The following is a 24,692-nucleotide window of genomic DNA, read 5'->3' on the forward strand; positions in this document are numbered from 1 at the left end:
TCTTTTCAGTCAGGTCAAGTTTCTAAGCTTTCTAAACCTCTGTTTTCTGGCTAATGAAAAGAAATAAGTATATAGGAGACTCAGATTCCACTGAGTCTCCTATATACTTATTCCAGGACTTCTGAGAGGATCAAATGAGATGAGGCATGGGAAAACACTTCACAGACATTTGGTTACAATGTAAAACGTTTCCACCTGGCTATAAAGCAAGTCGTGTTCCTGGGCTGAAGAAACTCAAAGGAGGCTAGTTGCTTGGAGAGGAAGCTGGGCACTGCTATGTGATGTCATTATCTGGCACCTATAGCCACCATTTCTGGGCTGGGCTGAGCTGTGGGATGCATTTTGCACCATGGCATCCCAGCAGCACTGGCTGTGATTTGGTGGGTTGTTGCCCTGGAGTGGTGGCAGGCAGGGTCTGTGTCCCATTTGGAGGAAGCTGAGTGTTGCTTTGTGGGCGCCAGGTCCGCAGTACCATTTCTACGTGAATGGCCAGTGTGCGTCACAGCAGCTCCTGTATTGCCCCCTGGTGGTCAATGCACACCATAGCAATTGGTCAGACACTTAGCCTTTTATGTATATAGATATTCAGTTCTGAATTAGGATAGACCTTTTCAAAGGCTTACTCTGCTGAGCTACCACTCTGGAAATGCTATGACTTACCGCTTCTTTGCCTCTGGCATATTTTAACTCCTCATTCCACAACTGCTGCTGTTCATCCTCCAGGTCCTTGGTTAATTTATTAATTGTCTGCTGCAATTCATTTCTTTCATGATTTATTCTCTCAATGTCTGCTACTGAATACTTCTGGTTATCAACAATAGTCTGTAGTCGAGTATTCTCATGTTTCATTGTTTCACATTCTAGTTCTGCATAAAAAACACACAAATTTCTTAAATTCCTTCAATTTCTAGAAAAAAATTATGCCATTATTTAGTAGAGTTGATTAAGATGTTCACATTTTTAAATTATGTATATGTATAATTTTCTCTTTTGGATACTTCTATTTGATCCCACTTTAATAACATTCTTTTAAAAATATATTTTATGAGTTTTTTTACAGAAAGGGAGAGAGACGGAGAGTTAGAAACATTGATCAGCTGCCTCCTGCACCCCCCCTACTGGGGATGTGCCCGCAACCCAGGTACATGCCCTTGACTGGAATTGAACCCGGGACCCTTGAGTCCGCAGGCCGACGCTCTATCCAATTGAGCCAAACGGGTTTCGGCTAATAACATTCTTAATAAACAAAGTTTTATGTGAACCTTATTTCCCTATGCCATGCCATGCTTTTCAGAAAGTGCTACATGAAAAATAATATGACCCCATGTATAATGATTACAACTAAGAATTGTTACAGCGAAGATAGTCTGTCAATGTTCAATTCAAATACTTTTAACATTCCTATGTGATTCTCTATAATAAGCTTGAAAATCCACAATTCTTCACAAAAATATTTTTATTAAAATAGATCAGTTTATTCTTATTCATTGATATTTCAATGATTTCATCAGATATTAAGTAACCATAGTGATTAGGCTCTTGCTTTGTCTATTTACCAAAATTTGTAATCCATGTCTATATTATACCAAGAGGATATGGGACATAGAAACAGCACATCATTATACAAAAAGGAAGAGGAGTTATAAAATTTAAAATATTTGGGGTTATATAGAATAGTGTTTTCTAACCTTCTGAGACTCAGCTTGCAAAGAATATGAAAACATTTTTAAGCAGACTGGGATAAATGGTTGAAGATGCTCATGACTAAAGGGGCCAAGAAAGACCATCCTGAGGGCTGAGAGAATCAAGATCATGGCTTGTTATAATCTATTTGTAGCACTGTTGCTGGAAAGCTCTGCACCTGAGCTCATAAAAATTAATGGTTGGCTTAAATAAAATTTTATACAGGAGTCTACACACAAAAATCTGTAACATATAGTATCTATAGAGTTTAAATATGTCTCACTCATTTTTGGCCATGAATGGCTTTAAATAATCAAGAAAATTAAAGTTTAAATAATCAAGAGTAAAATTATCTTAGGTTAATAGCTGTTATATTATTGTATCAAACTATTGGGTCGGCAACTAAGTAATTGCGGGTTCCACACATATATGGCTTCAGTTGAATTTTTAGGTTTGCAGACGTAGTACAAATGTAAAACACATTTTGTTATTTGATAGTTGGCTATTCAGCTGTTAATCAGTAAAAAAAGTTTTTTGATCTGTTTTGTAGTTTTCGTTTGGCGTTTGTTGAAAAATGGAAAATCAAAAGGAACATTTTCGTCATATTTTGCTTTTTTATTTCCGCAAAGGGAAAAACGCATCGCAAGCTCATAAAAAGTTATGTGCTGTTTATGGTGACGAAGCCTTAAAAGAACGGCAGTGTCAAAATTGGTTTGCCAAATTTCGTTCTGGTGATTTTTCACTCAAAGATGAAAAACGCTCTGGTCGTCCAGTTGAAGTTGATGACGCCCTAATCAAAGCAATAATCAATTCGGACTGTCACAGTACAACACGTGAGATTGCAGAGAAGCTTCATGTATCACATACATGCATTGAAAATCACTTAAAACAACTTGGCTATGTTCAAAAACTCGATACATGGGTTCCTCACGAACTGAAAGAATCACAGTTAACGCAACGCATTAGCAGCTGCGATTTGCTAAAGAAACGTAATGAAAATGATCCATTTTTAAAACGACTGATAACTGGCGATGAAAAATGGGTTGTTTACAACAATATCAAGCGGAAAAGATCGTGGAGCAGGCCAGGTGAACCAACTCAAACAACATCAAAAGCTGATATTCATCAAAAGAAGGTTTTGTTATCAGTTTGGTGGGATTACAAAGGAATTGTCTACTTTGAACTCTTACCACCCAACCGAACGATCAATTCTGATGTCTACATTGAACAACTAACGAAATTAAACAATGCAGTTGAAGAAAAGCGGCCCGAATTGACAAATCGAAAAGATGTTGTATTCCATCATGACAATGCAAGGCCACACACATCTTTGGTCACTCGGCAAAAATTAATGGAGCTTGGTTGGGATGTTTTGCCACATCCACCATATAGTCCTGACCTTGCACCATCTGATTACTTTCTGTTTCGATCTTTACGAAACTCCTTGAATGGTAAAAATTTCAATAATGATGATGATGTCAAATAGTACCTGATTCAGTTTTTTGCTAATAAAAACCAGAAGTTTTTTGAACGTGGGATTATGATGCTGCCTGAAAGATGGCAAAAGGTCATTGATCAAAATGGGCAATACATTACAGAATAAAGTTATTTAGTTCCATGAAAAAATTGTCTTTGATTTTCTTTAAAAAATCCGCAATTACTTAGCTGCCGACCCAATAAATCACTCTGGGAATTGCAAAAAATTGAGGTACTTCTCTCTCTATGCAGTTATTGAGAAAAAAAAAATTCCTATACCAAAAAAAGTAGGAAGTATCAAAATTCTCTTGATTAAAAACCAATAAAGAAGATAGAATATTAATATAAAGTATTGATTTCACTGCATGACAAACATTACTATAATAAGAAATTAATGGGGTGATCCCATTAACTTGAGCTAAAAGGAAAATAAAAAAGAGAAAGAACTCATGGACATGGACAACAGTGTGGTGATTACAGGAAGGAGTGGGGTGAAAGAGGTATGGAGGGAGAAATGGCGAATAGGGGGAAAAAATTAGTCCATGGTTCCTTGTAGCTATAGAGAACAAACATAGAGATCAAATGTAAACTATTCAAAGAGTTGGTTTCGAGCAAATCTAATACACACAATCTGAGTTACTTAGCCAATCACTCTATTAATTATAATCCTTTACAGATGATCAATATTTCATAGGGTAAGAGTTATATCAAATATCATAAGGATAATCTACATAACTCCTATATGAGGCAGATACTGACTGTAAAATACAAAAAGAATAGTAAATTGAAGCAGGCAAAGGCCTGGGAAATAGTATAGTAGGTTCATATCTAGTAGTTTTTTATTTTATAACTGTCGTCCAATGGCCCTGCGATTTGCAGATAACTTCCTTTGCTTTCCTTCTGGCAATAGAGAAGTTTTGACAAATCATCTACTATTAGTACAATAACATTTTCAGTGTTTTATGATTAAGATCAATGTGTTTATGAAAACAAAGTTAGGGGCACACAGGCTACAAACAAGCTTTTTTTAATTTGGCTTCTGTTTCATAAGAGTTATAGTACTTGCCTCTTTTTGGTGTGTTTTCAGTTAGCTTAAGTGTTGAGTAGTTTAGGCGGTAATGATGGAGGATAACATAATCATAGCACACTGAGGCTAGCAGTGACTTAAGAATCTGACTAATTATAATGTGGAATACAATATACTACAATATACTAGTATATTTATATGCAGGCAGCATATGCTCTTAGGCTAGGTCCCTCTTGGCTTCAATATGAAAACATATTAGAAGGTATAGTAGGTTGAATAATGGCCACCCAAAGATATGAATTCCTAATCCCTAGAGTTTGTAAACATTACCTTAATTTGGAAAAGGGGATTTTGCAGATGCAATTTAATATTTCGAGAAGAGATTACCCTGGGTTTTCTAGGTGGGCCCTAAATGCTATAAAAAATGCCCTTAAGGCCCTAAATGGTTTGGCTCAGTGAACACACCATTGGCCTGAGGACTGAAGGGTCCTTGTGTTTGATTCCCGTCAGGGGCACATGTCAGGGTTGCGGCTCAATACTCAGTGGGGGCATGCAGAAGGCAGCCAATCAGTGATGGTTCTATCTCTCCCTCTCCCTTCCTCTCTGAAATAAAAAAAAAAACCCCCCAAAAACAACAACATATATATATATGTATGTATGTATGTATGTATTTAAAAAATGCCCTTAAGGATAGAGGCAAAGAGAAACTAACACAGACAAGAGGACAGACGTACAGAAAAGGTAATGTCAGAATGGGGGCAGAGACTGCAGTGACAGGGCCACAAGGACAGGAATGCTGGAAGAGGCAAAGAGTGGATTCCGCTCCACCATCCCTGGAGCAAGCTGGTCCTGCCAGATTTCAAACTTCTAGCCTATAGAACTGTAAGTGAATAAATTTCTGTTGTTTCTAGCAACTGAGTTTGTGGTATTTGTTACAGCAACTGCAGAAAGCACTGGAAACTTGAAAGCCAGCTCTGGTCGACGTTACTCAGTGGTTAGAGCATCAGCCCATTGCGGGTTTGATTCCTGATCAAGGGCATACACCCGAGTTGCAGGTTCGATCCCCAGCCCCAACTGGAGATGTGTGGGAGGCAACAAACCAATGTATCCCTCTTACATCAATATTTCTCTTTCTTCCTCTACCTTCCCTTCCATTCTCTCTAAAAAAATCAATGGAAAAAATATCCTCAGGTAAGGATTAATTAATAAACAAAAAAACCCCAACACAAACCAAAAACAAACAAAAAACTTGGTAGCCTGCTTTAGCTATTTACCATTAAAGGAAAAAAGATATGATGACAAAGTTGTCTCTATATGTGATAAATCCCACGCAGGTCCCCATCCCAATATGAATAACTTTTAGTATTAGCTGTGCTTACCTATTCTCGAAATATCTTCATCAAGACCATTCAATTTCTGGTCAAGAATGGCTGAATGAGATTCCAAATTGCTCATGTATGCCTGATATTTTTGAACATCTGCTTGTAAAGAAGCTTTCAGTTTTCTCAATGTTTCTAAACGATTCTTTAAAAGAAAAGAACATAAAAGTAGTTATTCCCATCAATAATAATTCCATACTTTCTTTGAAAGTAAAGCAATATTTCTTAAATTCATCATAGAGAAGGGTAAATAGAATTTTTCTTTTCTTTTTAGAGGGAGTCAAGGGACTTTACTGTTATTACATAATTAAAGTGTACTTTTCAAGAAGTCAGTTTGGGATAGAAAAAGTCAAGAGCCAGAATGAAAAAGGCAAACATTTAAAATCTGATATTTTACAGAACAATCTAGCTGCTTCAATAATATAATAGACAAAATAAAATTAGGTATCTAAGTAGTGTCATTTAGCTTTTAGAAAGTCCTTAAAATACATTATATTATATAAACTCTTTTATTACCATTTCCTTTCCGTTAACTAAAAAATTAAAATACAATAAAAAAATTAGGGCTCTTGTACAATGCTTCCTAGAGGTGTATAACACGGGGACCTGGTTCAAAATATTTTTTGGTCTTATGTAAATAGGTAAGACTCTTTCATCATATTCTGAACATCGTTAGTCCAATACTGATAGATCCCAAGGGAAAACAAAGCTCCAGAGATACAAAATGTGTTTTCATTGGGAGTTATGTCCTATTTAAAAAAAAAATTAAAAAAATTAGCTTTTAAAGAAGCTTATTTTGTTAATTTATTAAAAATTTTTGATAAATAGCTGGTATTCAATAAAGAGACTCAAGAGTCTAAAAGAGCAAAGTATATAAGTTTATTGGAGATAAGCATATTTACTAACCGGTTCTTTTTCTCTTTCTTGTTCCAATCTTGCAATTTGTTCATTCAGTGCTTTGTTTTTTGCTGCTAATGATTCCAGTTTGAAAGCATCTACATTAAATAAATCCTCTGGAGACAAAAAATGAACAACTTCATAAAATCTCAAATCTTCCTGGGACATTGTCTCTCAGGTTTTCACCAATGTTTTCACAAAACACTTTGTGAAGACACCCACTCTCTGTCAGATAGCAAACTGTTCTCCTTTCTCCACTACTCTCTCAATCTCCTTATCCTGCTTTATTTTTCTGCGTAGCACTTAGCACCACTGACTTATAGTTGTTCATTTGATTACTATCTTGGTCTAAAAGAAGATAAGCTCATTAGGTAGGGTAGAACTTTTATCACTTGTTCATCACTGTATCCTCAGTGCCTAAATGGTTGATGGCACACAGTAAGTATAGTATAACTATTGTTTAAATAAATGAATAAAATTTATGATTAACTAATTATAAACAGAAATATCCAAGAACAAAACAGATGCTTTCTGTATTAGCTCACTATGAATTTTCCTCTTTTAAAACATTATTTTCCTTGCTCCCTTCCTCATATGGAGAAGCTGAAATTATCCTGCTTATTCTTCAGAAATATGAGAACATAGAGAATTGCTTTCACCTTCCATGGCAATAGTGGCAAGAAAATATTCTCCTATTTTGATTGATTTTATTGTCTTTGGAGGAATAGCTTTCCACAAATTTATCTATTTTACATACTACAATAGCATTTTATATACAAGACTATTTCAATAAAAGGAACAAAAATGTAAAATAATACCGTTTCCCCAAAAGTAAGACAGTGTCTTATATTAATTTTTTCTCCCAAAGTTGCGCTAGGTCTTATTTTCAGGGGATGTCTTATCTTCCCATGCGCTAGGTCTTATTTTCAGAGAATGTCTTATTTTCGGGGAGACACAGTACCTTTGGAACATTTTAGAGTTAGCTAGTAAATACTGAATGTCACTAGGTTATAGCTGAGTGGAAAAGTTTTCTTTGGAAATATAATTGACCACTAACTCTGTCACAAATATTGAAAGCAACCTTAGGTCTTTTGACTAATTGATACTTTAATTTCTCACATAATCAAGCAAAGATATCATAGAAATATTATCCTTCAAGGGGAATAACACGTGCTGATTATTTTCTGAGCTCCTGGTAGTATGTTTGATACTTATTCACATGGCCTTCTAATCTTGAAAAACTTTAACAAGTAGTGTGTTAAGTTCACATAGCAAGTGAGGAGCAATGCCTCAGGTCTGAATCCAACACCAGTATTCTTTTTGCTCAACTACTTCTTTTCACCAAGGAAATAATGAAGATAAAAATCAGTAGGCATCCAAATGAATTTAATGTGAGTGCTTATATAAACATTGGGTATGGTAAGCTAACAATAAATGATTAAAAGCATGCATGCTAGGAATGCGAACTTACTCAGCTTTGACTGCAACTCTGCATTCATCTCCTCAAAGCTGTCGGCACCAGTCATGAAGCTCTCATAGCATTTTACAGTGTAGTCCAAAAACAACTGATTGGGTTAAGCAGAAAATAAAACCATGATTCTCTATTTACTTTGTTTTACTATTTTTAAAAATATATATTTTATTGATTTTTTTACAGAGAGGAAGAGAGAGACAGAACTAGAAACGTCGATGACAGAGAAACATCGACCAGCTGCCTCCTGCACACCCCCCACTGGGGATGTGCCTGCAACCAAGGTACATGTCCCTGACCGGAATTGAACCTGGGACCTTTCAGTCCGCAGACCGACACTCTACCGCTGAGCCAAACCGGTTTCGGCTGTTTTACTATTTTTAAGTGGAAGTTTAAATTTGAGTTAAAAAAAAGTCAAGAATACTAATTAACTACATGAACTCCTAGAAATGAAACACAACCCTAGGTTATATCATTAATAATGCTGCACAGACTTGGTCTGCTATGTATTTCTAATACAGGGGATGAAAAATACACTTAAATTTGGATAAAAGTGATAGTAAACAGTAAAAAAAACAAAACCCATACCTTCAGAATTTGAGAAGGTCAAACAAGGAAGTTTGTTAATAAATATAATTCAACATAAAATGCACAAACTTATTTACTAGGGATAATCTACTTTATAAAAATTTTAATGAATCATTAATCATGTAAGTCCAATTAAGCTGACAAGATCTAGTTGTGAAAACCAGAATTTAATAAAGATTATAATTTCATTGTAACTTCAGGCTTAAAAACGGCATAATTATTATAGTAGAGATCTAAATAATATTATACTATCATTCTTAATATTTATCCAGGAGAAAGTAACACTATATTTTGCAGTTATGAGTTGTTTTAGTTACGAAGGATGCATACTTTGTTAGGAGGTAAGGACTGATCAGAATTTTCCATAGCCTAGATGACGTAAATATCCCTCAAGACAAACCAATTCCCTTTGCACTGATTCTGTGCTTACAAGCAACCTGTTCATTACTTGGCTGGTATTCTGAATAGGCAGTATGAGTATTCCTATAACAGGAAAGGTGTATCACTGATGGTAAATTAATACATTTTCAGTTTACTTTAGATAAGTCTCTTGTAAATTCAATAAGGATGAATTAGTTTCCTTTAAGCTTGGTCAATTTTGATTTTTCAGATTAAAAAATACAAAACACATTTCTGAATCCACAGAGCTGAGGCTCAGAATCTGGTGAAGTTGAACAGTTGATAATTCTCTAATTAAAAATTGCACTTTATAGTTACAAAAGTGCTTCTCTATATATTGTCATCTGAAATAATAGTTAAAAAAGCAAGAGTAACTTGTACTGATTTAACCTTTAAAATAAATGTAAAAAATTAATATTTAATAAGTGTTGAACTTATAATTGGGTGAAATCTGAGGTACAAATAAATCTAGTCCAGTACACATATACAACTTGAGAGGAGAATTTTCTTTTTAGCTGCTTCTCCATAACTGATGTAGTACAGAGGCATAATTCTTCTTCTTTTTTTTTTTTTTTAAAGGCAATGTCATATCAATCAGTTGTTTCATACGTAGTAATGAAAGATGGATCTGAGCTTATTTCCACTTTCCTTTTTCGAAAAACGCTCCAAAAAGTGAAGATAAGAATTAGAGCAGATTACACACACACACACACACACATATGTATATATAGGACCTGTATGGTGATAGGTGTTTTACATATGGCAAGGGACATTAATGTTTAATGTCAACATTATAAATTTATTCCTTACAGTTGTTTGCTCATTAGGACATATGAATTCGTTTGTTTTAGGAAAAAGGGAGGGGCTACCGTATTTATTCTGGGCTCCAATAGAGTGTGGTTTGAGAACCAATTTAGACTGTTTACTTTTGGAAGTGGTAAATCTGATCTAAGTGGCAATATGCCTAACTGAAAAGTCAAACACAAAAGAAACAAAAACCCCACATGCAATATTTGAATACTCAATCTATTATGCTTTGTATTGACAAATAATTATTTTAAAATAATGCTGCCTTATTGAATGTCTTTTCCTCTCCTATCTCTTGGTTCTGGGAGATAGGAGAGGAAAAGAAATGTTACTATGTATACATTAACAATAACATGTCATGCTTTTATTCCAATTGACTTGTATTTTTTATTTACTTAGTTAACATTTTCAAATGTCTGTGCCTAGTAAATTTCAGGAAGTTACAATATAACTCCAAAAGTAAATCCATTTAATAATATTTTTAAAAAATCAATTTTATAAGTTTTTCAGGAAGTAAAAAGACAAGCTCTACAAAAGAACATATTAATTTCAAGGTACATATTACTATTAATATTTATAGTAATCAGAGGTACCTTATTATACATGATTCCATCTTCAGTTTCTTCTCCCCAAGGCTGGCCATCATCAAATAAAGGTGAGCTTTCTTTCATGGCAGTATGTAACTAATCAGTACACAAGCAATATATTAAGTTTATGAGAAAAACACACAGCTCTCATGTTGTATTAATTGTTTTTAGTGTCATTTTTTGATGCATTTACATTGCTCATGCTTGAAAGTCTCTTCAGAGATTATTTTATTGAGCCTCAAATTATAATATATATATATATATATATATATATATATATATATATATATATAAATAAAAACAAACTATTTTTCACCTTCTTAATGGGTATGGTATGGGAAAATTGGTATGTTCATACATTGTTGAGCTTTTAACTCGTGCAAGTTTTCTGAAGGCAAATTTGTCAATATGCATAAAAAGTCTAAAAACTATACATAATTTTCACGGCAAAAATGTAACTTTAAAACTGTATCGCAAGGAAATATTTTAAATTGTCTTTGAGTTGTGGGTATATCACTTTCTGTGTATGTTTTTTGTATTTTTTCCAAACTTTTGCAATAAATATGGATTTTAATTTAAAAAGAGAAAGAAATAAATAAACGCTATGGGGGAAATAATTTCCTACTGACTCACTTTTTTTGAGCTGTAAAAGCTCATGCAAACAAAGACTCTCCTTGCAAAAGTGGTACTTCCTATTTCTCACCTCTGGAATAGTTTAAAGAATTTAAAATCAAGCATTTGAAAACTGAAAACTGATGCAGACTTTAAGATAACTCACAAAAGCAAGATTAGCAGAGAAAAAGTAATACCTTGAGGAAAAAAAATTTTCTATGTATACATTTTATAATGAGAAATCAAATACCTTAATGCAGTCGATTAGCCAAATCAAGGCTGCCACAATGTGTGGCCATGTGTGAGGGGCCCCTACTGTATACATGGAGCTTTTGGATAATGCAAAAGGATACCTATGAAAAATTGAAAAAAAAATAAACTAATTTAATAAGTTAATTTTATAAAAATGTCTAAATTAATCAAGAAATTATATTTAAAAACTTCCACATATACACCAACAGTCTTGAATTGTTTAGAAGTAAGATCATTGTTGAGATTCTATCCTTAAGTCATCTTACTCTCAGATGATTTTGTATATTTTTTTGGTTTATTTTCTGCAGATTACTGTGCATATGTATATATATTCTAAGCTACAGAATGCAATTTACAACCAATATGAATTTGTCTCCTAAAAGATCATCTATCCCCTCAGACTAAATGTACTTCAAATAAACCACACATATGCAACTTCTCATCTTCAAATCCATTGTTCCTCGTGTTTACTCTATACAGCTTTTTAACTTCATCTCACCCCCTTTAAACCAGGTCTTCAATCCTTTTTTGCTTCTATAAACTCTGTGGTATCCATCCCATCCTATCTATTCCTTGTCACTTCAGTAGCTGAGGGCCTTATGATTTAACATCTGTATTTAGGTAATAACCTTCAAGTAGTTTTTCAAATTATGTTACATATGTTGCCCATGGGGACCATCTTAAAATATATTATTACTCTTAACTAAATATTTATAAATTTATTGAGTTGGATTCTTATCTGTGTTCTAACATTCTGTTTAAGCTAATAAGAAATATAACATACAAACCCAAGCCCTTTAAAGATTCTTGGAACCTCTTCTTCAAACTTTGTGTCAGGCAATTCATATGAAGGGCACAGAAAACCATAAAGAAAAGTGAAGATCTTTAAGAAGTCTTTAACAGAAGGAGCTTGTAGAGATTTCATGGATACATTATATGCATAACCATTTTCTGTAAGAAACTACAAAAATTTTTGTGAAATGTCAAACATTTATAATAGAAAAATTATTGGAAATGTTCACAATTTAGGCTATTTAAAATTATAAATACCTCACAGAGTAGTCGAATACACTGCTGAATGAATGCTTTGTCATTAAGTGGTCTTGGGTCCTTGATTTTTTCAGAACAGGAAAATATACCAAATTGACTACTCCGGGATCCAGTTCCACTAGTTCTGAAAACATTAAGGGGAAAAAAAAAAAGTCAAAACTATTTCCTTCTGCGGTCAAATATAAATTATTTCAAGGTGATTTTAAATTTTAACATAAGCATCAAACATTAAAGTTCAACAGTTCTTCAATTTTTATTTAACTAAACAGAATTCTCTTCAATGTAGAGAAAAAAAGCAAGTAATGAAGAATAAATATAAAAAGAATACACTTCTGGTGCTTTGCAATAGATTCATCTTCTAAGAATGTGCATTTTGAGTCCACTAGATCTTCTGCAGCAACTGTTCCCTAAATCTATTCAATAATTTAAGTCCTTTTGCCATCCCATTTCCACCTTCATGATTGCTTCTTCATTCCCAACCCCTTTATTTGCCATTATCTCTTATGGGAAAACTGTCTTTGAAATGGTAGATACATTGTACATGCTTTTACTCATGAACATTCTTATCATGCAATATTATGTGTCTGTTAATTTATCATAAATATACTGTGTATGTTGCTATTTTTTAGTCATCAATGGCTGTAGTATATATGCTCCATTCCAAGCTCCTTTCCCAAAACAAAACCTTATTTAGTTAAATCTTTATAATGGTTCCTTTTTCCTACCTATATGGCCCAATGTAGCTCACCATTATAGTTTTATTAAATATCTTTGGAACAATTATTTTCTTTATTGGACAGATGCCACAAGACTGAATTACAGACAGCCTCCATATTGTGGGTTCCACATCAATGATTCAACCAACCATGGCCATAATATATTAACAACAAAAATTATGTTGTTGATGACATGTACTATGTAGTTAGACCTATGAGGGTTGTGTCTGCATTGAACATGTAGAGACATTTTTCTCATCATTGTTTCCTAAATACAGTATAACAACTATTTGTACAGCATTTATATTGTATTAGATATTATAAGTTATCTAGAGATTACCTAAAGTACGTGAGAGAATGTGCTTGGTTTATATGCAAAAACTAGTACATTTTATATACGGGACAGGTCCTGGAACTAATTTCCAGAGGATGTCTGTACAACGAACTTTGCTGTAATATCTGAACTCTGTTCATCAAACTTTCTTCCTGCAAACTTGCTTGCTGCTTTTAAGTTCTTTCTTGTCCAGGCTCTAAAATTCTTTGGCTTGGGCCCTTCTCATTCCACTGCGCTGATTAATTAGCTAAGTTTTTCCTTTAGGATTTGCTAATTTAAGAACCACTTCTCTTTATAATACTGGTGCTTAACCTTTAAAATTATAAGGAATATATGTATAATCTCAGCTCTTATTCTACACAAAATTACACACTAAGATCTTTTAGAACCACAAGAGAACTTCCCAACCAATCTAAATACTGTATCATTCAACTTATAGTTCAAGAGCATAGGATCTAGAACCAGAGTCTGTTTTGAATTCGGTCTCCCTTACTATTGTAGTTGTATGATTGAGTAAATTAAATTCTCTGTGCTTCAATTTCCTTATCTATAGAATGGAGACAATAACTATTATCTACTATAGAGCAGTTTGGAGGATTGATTAAAAGAGTTAATATAGATAAAGCACTTAATACATTGTCTGGCTTACAAAAGTATTCAGCAAATGTTAGATTTTATAATTATTATCATTATCTCTTAAGTTCCACTATGAGATGAAAGCATTTATAAAAATGCTTTGTGATTTTTCATCAAATGGGAAACAGTTTAACTTGGTATCATGGCAAAGATATTTTCCTAAAATAACAAATATTTTCTCTCTAAATTTTTCAAATCAACTGAATAAACAGATTTGTCTTAAAACAGTTATATTTTGTTTTGATGAGATAAAGGAACAGTTTATTTGCTCAATTTTGGGGTTGAACATTTATTTAAAAAATGAACTTTATTGAGATGCAATTTGCTTAGAATAAAACGTGCAGTTTAATGAGGTTTGGCAGTGTATACACTTCTGTAATCTCTACCACAATAAGAGTATTTCTACCATCCCCTAAGTCTTGTGCTCCTTAATAGTTAAGACTATTCTACTCCAGGCCAGGCAACCAATGATCTACTCTAGACAATGTTTCTCAAAGTGTGATCTAGGGGACAGGAGAAGTCAAAGGTATTTTCATAAAAACTAAAATGTTATTTGTCCCTTTTATTCTCATTCCTTTATGAGTTTACAGTGGAGTTTTCCAGAGGCTGACTATATGATGTATGATATTGTAAGAGACTGAATGCAGCAGATATTAGAATTTAATATAATCTATTAAGCTAGACATTAACAAAATTCGCAAAGATGAAAACAAGGACATGCTTATTAAAATAGGTTTATGAAAGACAAATAAAAGGATGCTATATATGTTAATATGTAATGGCTTCTTATTTTAAACTGAATTAATATGTATTTTAAAGCTTTCTCAGTTTTGATTTCTAATATGGTTAATATCAAGAGACAATAGCCCACAAAATAAAAGCTTTTTGAAGTCCTTAATATTTAAGTGTATAAAAAAGTCTGGGACCAAAATGTTTAACTAGATAAGGTCTCTTGAAAGGGACCATGCTATCTAATTTTTTGTATCCAGAGAGCATTTAGTTCATCCCATGGCTTTAAAAATCCCTTCAGTAGAACTAATAAAGAAGATCATTACCTTTTACCAAATACGGAGACTTTTCTTTCAGATGTGGGTTTGGTCATATTCAGCTTTCCAAAGGATGGCTTTTCTTTGCTTTAAGAAAAGGAGGAAAATAAACTATTTAAAATAAATATAAAAAAAATTAGTTCAAGAAACTTTTGGAAATATGTTAGAACCAACATATTATGTTTCCTATTACCTATAAAAATAATTCAAAATTATGAAAACTCTCAGTAGCAGTCATAACTGCAATAAGAATAAGCTAATAGATTATGTCATAATGCTAAAAACGTTAAGAAAGATGAAAAAAACATAGCTACATGATGACTTCAAGTATCTTAAAATATAGACATTTATGGATAACAACATTAAAAGAAAAGAAAAAAACTTAAAAAATATTTTCAATCATAGGATGAGAGCCATATTAAAAAAATTTTTTTGGCCGAAACTGGTTTGGCTCAGTGGATAGAGCGTCGGCCTGTGGACTCAGGGGTCCCGGGTTCGGTTCCGGTCAAGGGCATGTACCTTGGTTGTGGGCATGTCCCCAGTAGGGGGTGTGCAAGAGGCAGCTGATCGATGACTCTCTCTCATTGATGTTTCTAACTCTCTCTCTCCCTTCCTCTCTGTAAAATATCAATAAAATATATTAAAAAAAACTTTTTTGAGGCCTAGTCTATCAGAACACAGCTTAATATATTTCAAGATACATTATCGAAATTACAGACCTAAAACATTGAAAATGGTAGTCTTTTAGTTTCCAATGCAATTCAAGACAAATCTTTCAGCGTAAGTAATATGCAACAGTAGAAAAGTTTTTTCTGACTTCAGAAGAAAAACCATACATAAATATTTCAAATTCTTAAAAGTAGCTGCAGCTCAAACTATGTAAACCTAAGCAATTTAAGAACAGTTAGCAAATAAAACTTGTACCTTACGTTAAACAAAATATGTTAGTTTCATGGCTGAAAGTCTTTTTGAAAAGAAAGGATTTATTAGGGCATGGCTAGCAAAAAAGACCAGGTTCTGGAGCATGAAGTCTAAGCCACCAGCAGCATGGCTAGATGAAAAGACATGTCTGATGTCCTGGAATTAAGCCCCTTTTTACATCAAATGTTGGGGTGGGGAGTGGGAGATGTAAGCTATTCTGAAAGTATTTACTTTAGCTACGGGAAAAAGGGGTGGGAGAAGCTGAAGTGGAGCCAGCTTTGGGATGGGTCCAGAGTTATCAAGGAAGAAGTACCCACTCCTTTGGATTAGCTGTGGGGGAGCAGACTGAAAAGTTTCTATGTAACTAACAAGTGGAAGCACCTGGGCTTCTAAGGCACCTGGCTATTCTCTGTTGGATACTCACAGAAATAGCCATCTTGAAATTAACACTAAATTCCAACATATATGGAGAAATGTGAGCAATTTTTGTCATAGGTGGCCCATGGCTATTAAAGGCTAACAGTCTCTCACATTCTCAGGCCACTGTAAGCTGTATGTAATTTTATTTCAGAATGTTTTTTCTTGTCATTTGGTATCCAAGAAGGATCGATAGAGATCTACAGTGGCTTAATATTAGCCTTTTTCTTAATAGGAAGAAAATCACTCATAGAGTAAAACTAGTTTACTATAGCTAGTTCTTTTGGACACCTTTTTCCAGTACATTTTGAGAAAACAGTTTGGAGAAGTGGCATTCTGTAGACTGCTACTTAACTGCAGCTTACTGTCAGAGCAAATAATGCCTTTGACAGAGAACTTGGCTAGTTGAATACACCTCAGCAAACTGACAGCCATTGCACAGGAAATAAATGTTAGCTGCCTGGCAAAAGACACGGCACGGAGACTTAAGGAACAAATGCGATATAAGACGAAACACCTTAGTAATATGCCCAACTTTTAGCTTTCCTTGACTCAAAATTAGGTGCCACTGGTAACAGGCAATATTGATCACAACATCACTGATAGTGCAGCTTTGTTATCATCACCGTGACAGATTTCTTTGTCCAAGACAAGAAGGCGTGTGATACTTACGTTTGAGGGGTATAGAGGGCTTGTTTATTCAAGTCTTGGGATCTTAACTCCTGCATAGACAGGCGGCCAGCACCACCGGTAGAAACTGAACTGCGCTTCATGCTTATGACCTGCATTCATGAATTCAGTATTAAAAAAAAAAAAAAAGTTTTCAGCTGGCACTATGAAGCACCAACTATTATCTTTATCTTCAAACAGGAAGGCAGTCAAGTTCCAATGTTTCTTCAAAATAACCTTTTCCCAGGGAGTTAATCCTAAATTCCCACAAACACAGATGAATCTGAGCAACCTTGTGTTAGCTGGTTAACAGCTATCAATATGATAATTGTTCTGTTTTTTTTTTTTCTTTCTCCCTCTCAGTCTTTGGCTGCTGTAAGGTAATTTACAACATCTCAGAATTTTTCTTTTCTTATCCATTTCTTGGTTTGACCATTATTTCTTTTTAAAATATATGCTTCTGCATCAATCAATCAACTTTCCCACTCTAACCCATAGGCCCTCTCCCACTCAATACTTGAAATGTATTCTTAAGATTACGAGGAAGACTTCCAGATGTCCGTACAGGGTCACTAGGATGTTACACTACGATCTATAACACACCAAGCACATTTACATTAGCTACGGGCAAAAGGGGTGGGAGACGCTGAAGTGGAGCCAGCTCTGGGGCGGGTCCAGAGTTAGCAAGGAAGAAGTATCCACTCCTTTGGATTAGCGGCGGGGAGCAGACTGAAAGGTTTCTACGTTACTAACAAGTGGCGGCGCCAAGCAGCTCCCAGCCCGAGCTCCCCTCAATGCTTCCCCCTTTCCGCTCCCAGCCTCTCTTCTTCCCATCAGCGTCCCCCAACCCGTCCCCTTTTCCCTCGGGAAGTCGCTGCCAGTAGAAACTGATCGGACTCCTGGACTCCAGCGCCTCGCAGATCCGGGCCAAGGCTTCCCGCAACAAGCACAACAGCCGGCGCTGGAACACCGCCCCGCAGGGCCACCAGCTGCGGGCGCTCTCGCCTCCTCCCGGCCGCCCCCCAAATAAACCCAAAGCCATTGCTCACCTTTCTTTACAGCTTCCCGACGGGACTCAGAAACCAAATTTCCGTAAACCGTGCGATAACCTGCTGTACAGGAGGGCGGCCGCCAAAACACCAGCGCCCGGACCCACCCACCCGCGCCGTTAGAATTTAAAAATCTCCGCCGGCGCTGACGTCATCACGTCCCGCACTAGCGCGCGCATGCGCACCTCTTTCGCGGAGCTGCTCGTCGCGGAAATGTGCGTGAGTTGCGTCCCGCCGGGCACGCCGGCGTCTCCGGGGCACCGTATGCGCCCCCGATGGCCCGAACCCCCAAGTGTAGCTCCGAAGGCCTGGGCGCTCTGAGTCGCCGAGGAGGGGGGGCAGAGGGCGCCCTCAGTCGCCCTGGAAACGCTTTGTCCGTACAGCAACATGGACGTGCCGGTGGACTCTTAGAGAAGATGTTCCCCTCCTTTGGGCTGAAAGGGGCTGTCTTTTATGACCACTATTTAGATGCGTGCTTTTTCCCCCACGATGCACATCTGGGAGGCCAGCATGCCCTTTTCTGATGAGGGAAGCGGCGAGGGAGGAAGGAGGTCGCAGTCGGTTCCGTAGATCGCGCCGGGGTGGTTGGTCCACGCCTAGGCTCGGGCTCAGAGTTTGCTCGCTAGGATTTTACGACCTTTCAGTCCGGTGGTGTCCGGCGAGAAGCTAGAAGGAATCCAGATGATCAGGGGGTGGGGTTGGTGTGAAGCAGAGAAGGAGGAGAGAAAAAGGGGTGCAGGGAGCATACTCGGCTTTGCTGATGGCGATGGTACACCTGGTACCGGTCCTCCCTTCACAGTCACTCCCGCTTCCCTGGGTTTGAACTCAGACAAACTCTGCCAGTAACACGGGGTTTGGGTTGCAGCTCAAAACCAAATTCGGGATACCCTGGGTCTTGTAGCAGTTGTGCCATTGACTACAGTTGTAATTTTGGGCACGCCATCCCTTCTGCCTGAGTTGCAATCTTCCTATCTAAATTTCTAGCTCCCACTAGATATTACTGGACCCCCTCCCCCCATGGTGACTCTGCAGGGAGGAGCAGTGCCAGATTTACCATCACCAAAAGCATTTATTTGAGCAATTGCTTTGTGTCAGGCACTGCACAGCACTTCAGGTCGACTATCTCATTACATTCTCTAAACTGCCCTTCAAGATGTCATAAAAAAAGGTGAAATTGTGGCTCAGTGAGATCAAATAGCTGGTCCATGGTCATAAGCTAGTCCATGGAGTTAAAAGTTTGAATCTATATGCTACTACCGTGTTTCCCCAAAAATAGACATCCTCCGAAAATAAGACCTATTTACAGGTTTCCTTCTGAGTGAAATATAAGGCATCCTCCCGAAAATAAGGCCCCCCCCCCAGGCTAAACATGAGAGATTTGGGCCACTGATTCTGAAAGAAATGGAGTCACAAGAAATTCACCAGGAAATTCAGGAATTGGATTGTTATGATGATGTTCCAGAAGATGATGACATGATTGTCTCTGAATAAATGAGTAAATTCTTGATACTGTAGGATTCACAGTTTGTCTGGTTTGTGTTGATAACTACCGTATTACCGTACCGTATACAGGTAATAAATTTCCTTTATTTTCATTTAACAATAAAGGTGTACCGTATTCTTCTTCATGGAAAAATAAGACATCCCTGAAAATAAGACCTAGTGCATCTTGGGAGCAAAAAATAACGTAAGACACTGCCTTATTTTTGGGGAAACAGGGTAGTATTAACTGTGCTATTAGTCACATGTATTTCTTAATTTGTCCCCCCTCATCAGTGTTCCACTAGATTAGATTTAGTAAGCAATATCAAGAACTGAAAAGCATCTTTTGAAAAAAAGATTAGGAAGTTCTGAAAAATCTAGTTGCTGGAGGAGAACTGCTCAGAGCAAATACAGGTCTAGGCTCTGTAACCTTGCAATTTGGCTACGGTTTAGTGCTGTTAAAATTGCATTTTGCTTTACCTTTACCTTTATCCTTGTGTACTCCATTGGTACCAGTAAGGCAATGATACCAGAGAGCTGGCTGAGTTATTAGGTTAAATGTAGTTTGAAAAACAAGATCTGATATGCCAACAGCTCCTCTGAAATAGTGACCTCTGGGTTTATCTCACTAAAAAGAGTGGATTCACATAGGTAATACAGTATTCTTTGCTTTGACAGGACACCTTCACCTGTTAAGGATTCAGTGATTTTCTGACTTGGAAGATGTAGACATAATGGCTGGTTCCAAGCAGGGCCCAGGAAGATAGATCAAATTGGGATTCTAGAAATAAGATCAGGTTTTAATTCTCTTTGTCCAAGTTGGCTGAAAATTTTGAATTATTAACCCTGATATTCAAAGTTTATATTAAAACAATGTAATTATTTTTAGACCTGCTACATATCATGAATGTTAAATTCTCTTCTGTGTACATGTCAAGTTTATTTACTTGTGAATTTATTTGTGTATGAAATATATTTTTATTGAATATAGGACATTTAAGAACTTGATCTGGAAAGTTGGGTTTTACTTCTAATTTCATTCCCAGAGATTTTTTTTTTTTCTTCTTTTCTTCCTTTTTTAAAGAAAGAGAATGTCAGTGGTGCACCAGCTGTCACCAGGATGGTTACTGGATCATCTTTCTTTCATTAACAAGATCAACTATCAAGTTCACCAGCATCATGAGTCTTGTTGCAGTAAAAATGAGCCCATTACTTCTGTTCACCTTGATTCTGTGTCCTCCTTTGGCTCCTCAACTAAATTTATTGCTTCTGACTCTACTACTAAGCCCAAGAATGATGATGGAGGAAATTGTGAAATGTTCATACAAAAATATATTTTTAGATCTGAACTGTTTGATATCACTAAACCTTATATAACTTCAGCTATTTACAAGGAATGCCAACAAAATAATGAAAAGGAAGATTTAATGAATGGTGTTAAAAAAGAAATCTCCATTTCTACTCATGGGAAGGTAGAAAGTTTTAAGAAATTTTTATATTTCTATAGAAAATAAGATTTATTATTCCAGTATCAGATATCTTGTGATTTACTAAGTTTAAAGAATAAAGCATAAGAATTAGGAAGCATAAGAAGGCTTTAGTGTATCCAGAGTAATTTTTAACAATTTGCTAATAACCCTTGCTATACAATCCCTGCCTTTATGGATCTTATAATTGTAAAGACAAAAAAGATATTAAATAAACATATTGAGAGTTAGAATAAGAAAATTAATAGAGGTAAATTATTACATTGTTATAAGTATCTGAAGTAGCAATTTTAATATTCATGTGATTTTTTTCTCGTACATAGGTTTTTTCTCTTTCAACTAATTATTGATCATCTGCTATGTGCCAGGCACAGAAAATATTTCTGAACTTTCAGTAATATAGTATGTAGGTAATTTATCATTACTGTTATTAATTCAGGCAAATAACAATAAACAGTTGTAAAGGACTTTACAGTTCACCAAGTATGGACATTGTCTTAATGTTTAGGTATTTTAGTATTTCAATGTTTAGGTGTCTTATATTGGGTACATATCTCATTTTAATATGGAAAAATATAGATGACCATATGTAATGAGGTTATCTTGATAAAACTTTATTTATTTATTTATTTTTTAATAATGTTGAGACTTTAAAAAATATATATATTTTATTGATTTTTTACAGAGAGGAAGGGAGAGAGATAGAGAGCTAGAAACGTCGATGAGAGAGAAACATCGACCAGCTGCCTCTTGCACACCCCCTACCGGGGCTGTGCCTGCAACCAATGTACATGCCCTAGACCGGGATCGAACCTGGGACCCTTCAGTCCACAGACTGACACTACCACTGAGCCAAACCGGTTTTGGCAAAACTTACCTATTTATTTTTATATTTTTAAAATATATTTTATTGATTTTTTTACAGAGAGGAAGAGAGATAGAGAGCTAGAAACGTCGATGAGAGAAAAACATCGACCAGCTGCCTCTGAACATGATCTGTGCCCCCAACCAATGTACATGCTCTTGACCTGAATCGAACCTGGGACCCTTCAGTCCACAGACCGACACTCTACCACTGAGCCAAACCGGTTTCAGCAAAACTTATTTTTCTTTTTTTTCTTTTTTTAATATATTTTATTGATTTTTTTACAGAGAGGAAGAGAGATAGAGAGACAGAGCTAGAAATGTCGATGAGAGAGAAACATCGACCAGCTGCCTCTTGCACACCCCCTACCGGGGTTGTGCCCGCAACCAACGTACATGCCCCTGACTGTAATCGAACCTGGGACCTTTCGGTCCGTAGACCAACGCTCTACTGCTGAGCCAAACCGGTTTTGGCAAAACTTACCTTATTTTTGATATGCTATGGCAAATAGTGCAATTAACTTAAACTTAAATTCATTTATTTATTTAGCCAACAAATATTTATTGTTAGTCTGCTAAGAGTTTGCCACAATGTAAGCACTGAGGTTTCAGCAATAAAAAGTACATAGTTCCTGCTCTGTATTGCACTGTCTTACGTGTTCTTTGCTATGGAGTTGTTAGACATAGCATAGTAGTAATATATCTCATTTGTATCTCACCCTCAGATCAATTACAAACAACTATTAAAAATACATTGGAAAATTTTTTAGGCATATAGATGATAGTTCTCCATAACTGAAGAAAGTTCAGGATAATTATACCATATATATCAACTGACAGATGACACTGCTGACTGTTTATACTAGCAGGTGTCTTCAAACTACGGCCCGCGGTCCACATGGGGCCCGCAGAGGAGTCTGATCCGGCCCGCCAGGTTTTTTGGGCAGTGAGCGCAGCCGAGGTGTTACAGTAGGAATTAGTAGTTCATATAGTCCGGCCCTCCAGCTCTCTGAGGGACCGTGATCTGGCCCCCACTTTAAAAAGTTTGAGGACCCCTGGAATGTCACAGTTGTTCCACGGATGTCAGTGATACATTTTACCATTTAGTAATATTTTTCACTATTAGCTGATATGGCAGAGGTGACCTTTTATCACCTATTAAATTTGTAATAAAATTATTAATAATTACTGGGGAAAAATTTGTATCCTTTTTCCATACCCTCTGCACTGATTTTGACCTAAATAATAATTATTACATCTTGAGGACTGAGTTATCCAATATGGAAAATGTGATAAAGAAAAAAAAAATTCAAAATATTAATATTGTGATAGATGGCAGTATAATTTTCTCCCTGTAATTTATTCTTTAGAAGCGTAAAAGGAGTGTTGGTTTCAATCAAGGTGAACTGGATGCTATGGAATACCATGAAAAGGTAAAGTGAGAAATGTTTACTGATAACATAAGATTGATGTGAAGTAGTGTAAAAAGACGATATAAGTAAGGATGTTCTTAAAAACAATTGTGATTAAAGTTAGAATTTAATAAAGGAGTGGATTATTGTTACTTTTATATTAATGGACAATTTAAACAAGCTTATATTAAAACTTCATATATTCCTATTTTACATATTTAATGTAAGTAAACTTATGCTATATTGGTTAAGTTTAGAAATTGTGTAAGTTATAAAAGCCTACTGTCCATAGCTAAAACAACTTAAAGAGAGTGGCGGAAGAAAGCATGAATAATGTGAAGGATGTATTTGTGGAACTAAGAGATAAATGAAATCTAGGAGATAAATAAATGGGAGAAAACTGAGGGAACACAAATATTTCAAGCTTAATTGCCTAAGGAACACTTCTGATTGAAATGGGAAACCAGGGTTGGACTTGTTGAATTGTTGTGATGGTATGACATTGAATTTTTCCCCCCCAAAATCTTTTTTTTGTGGTAAAATATACATAACAGAATCTATCATTTTAAACTTTTATAGGTGTATAGAATTCATTTTATAACTTAAGTATATATTTTCTTATATATACTATTTTGTTATTTAATTTTCAGTAAATTTATGAAGTTTGTATCATTCCCCAATTAGGAAACTGCAGTTCAAAGGTATACTCATACATTCTTATCTTTTCATTGTAGTATGGAATTATTTTTCTACTAGAGGCCCGGTACACAAAATTTGTGCACAGGGGACTGGTTCTTCAGCTCGGCCTGCACCCTCTCCAATCTCATGGAGACGGTTGTTTTGTTGTTTTGGTCTTGATGCCTCTTGGCCTTTTAGTATCAGGAAAAGCATTATGGATTAATTTCAATCTATAAATGTTTACATATTCAAAGCATAGTAGGAGTTTCATTATTTAGAAAATTGTTTTAATGTCAGTGACTTTTTAATGTACTTAAAAATTTTTCTTACAGATCAGGGGGCTGATTTTGGATGGATCTTCACAGATAATCCAAGAAGGTTTAAAGAGTGGCTTTCTTCATCCACTTTCTGAAAAACAGGACAAGTGTAATGAACTCATTACTTTATCATTTGATTCCTGCAATTTATCAGAATTATGTGAAATGGCAAAGCATTTGCCTTCTCTGAATGAAATGGAACTTCTAACATTACAATTGATGGAAAACAATATGTCTGTTACAGAGCAGGATTTATTTTCACGGATTGTTGAAAACAACTCTAGATTTACAAAAATGATTACTTTAATGGGACAGAAATACCTGGTGCCACCAAAAAGCAGTTTTCTTTTGTCTGACATTTCTTGTATGCAACCGCTTCTGAATTGTAAGTAATTATTACGTATTACTAGAAAAAGATAATTTTTCTGTGGCCTCA

At 35.6% G+C, this 24,692-nt stretch overlaps 2 protein-coding genes across 8 annotated transcripts in view; one reads left to right on the plus strand and one right to left on the minus strand.

Annotated features, from left to right (window-relative positions):
- NDC80 (NDC80 kinetochore complex component) overlaps positions 1-18,165 on the minus strand; it is a 34,568-nt gene extending 16,403 nt beyond the window's left edge. Inside the window, exons 1-11 of the mRNA XM_036417735.2 lie at positions 18,017-18,165; positions 16,971-17,080; positions 14,970-15,047; positions 12,229-12,352; positions 11,967-12,139; positions 11,177-11,279; positions 10,321-10,410; positions 7,934-8,027; positions 6,472-6,578; positions 5,566-5,710; positions 661-866 (exon numbers count right to left, since the gene is read on the minus strand). Coding sequence (XP_036273628.1) covers positions 661-866; positions 5,566-5,710; positions 6,472-6,578; positions 7,934-8,027; positions 10,321-10,410; positions 11,177-11,279; positions 11,967-12,139; positions 12,229-12,352; positions 14,970-15,047; positions 16,971-17,071 — 1,221 coding nt within the window. The 5' untranslated portion in view covers positions 17,072-17,080; positions 18,017-18,165. The remainder of the gene's footprint in view (positions 1-660; positions 867-5,565; positions 5,711-6,471; positions 6,579-7,933; positions 8,028-10,320; positions 10,411-11,176; positions 11,280-11,966; positions 12,140-12,228; positions 12,353-14,969; positions 15,048-16,970; positions 17,081-18,016) is intronic.
- METTL4 (methyltransferase 4, N6-adenosine) overlaps positions 1,134-24,692 on the plus strand; it is a 37,376-nt gene continuing 13,817 nt past the window's right edge. Inside the window, exons 1-4 of one of the 7 annotated variants that reach the window (XM_045574396.1) lie at positions 1,134-1,141; positions 20,583-20,970; positions 23,220-23,282; positions 24,272-24,641. In XM_045574396.1, coding sequence (XP_045430352.1) covers positions 20,590-20,970; positions 23,220-23,282; positions 24,272-24,641 — 814 coding nt within the window. In that variant the 5' untranslated portion in view covers positions 1,134-1,141; positions 20,583-20,589. The other 6 variants (XM_045574398.1, XM_045574399.1, XM_045574395.1 and 3 more) reach the window with 6 other exon arrangements.

The sequence above is a fragment of the Pipistrellus kuhlii genome, unplaced genomic scaffold (assembly GCF_014108245.1).
Source record: "Pipistrellus kuhlii isolate mPipKuh1 unplaced genomic scaffold, mPipKuh1.p scaffold_m20_p_6, whole genome shotgun sequence".
In the NCBI taxonomy this organism is placed as follows: Eukaryota; Metazoa; Chordata; class Mammalia; order Chiroptera; family Vespertilionidae; genus Pipistrellus; species Pipistrellus kuhlii.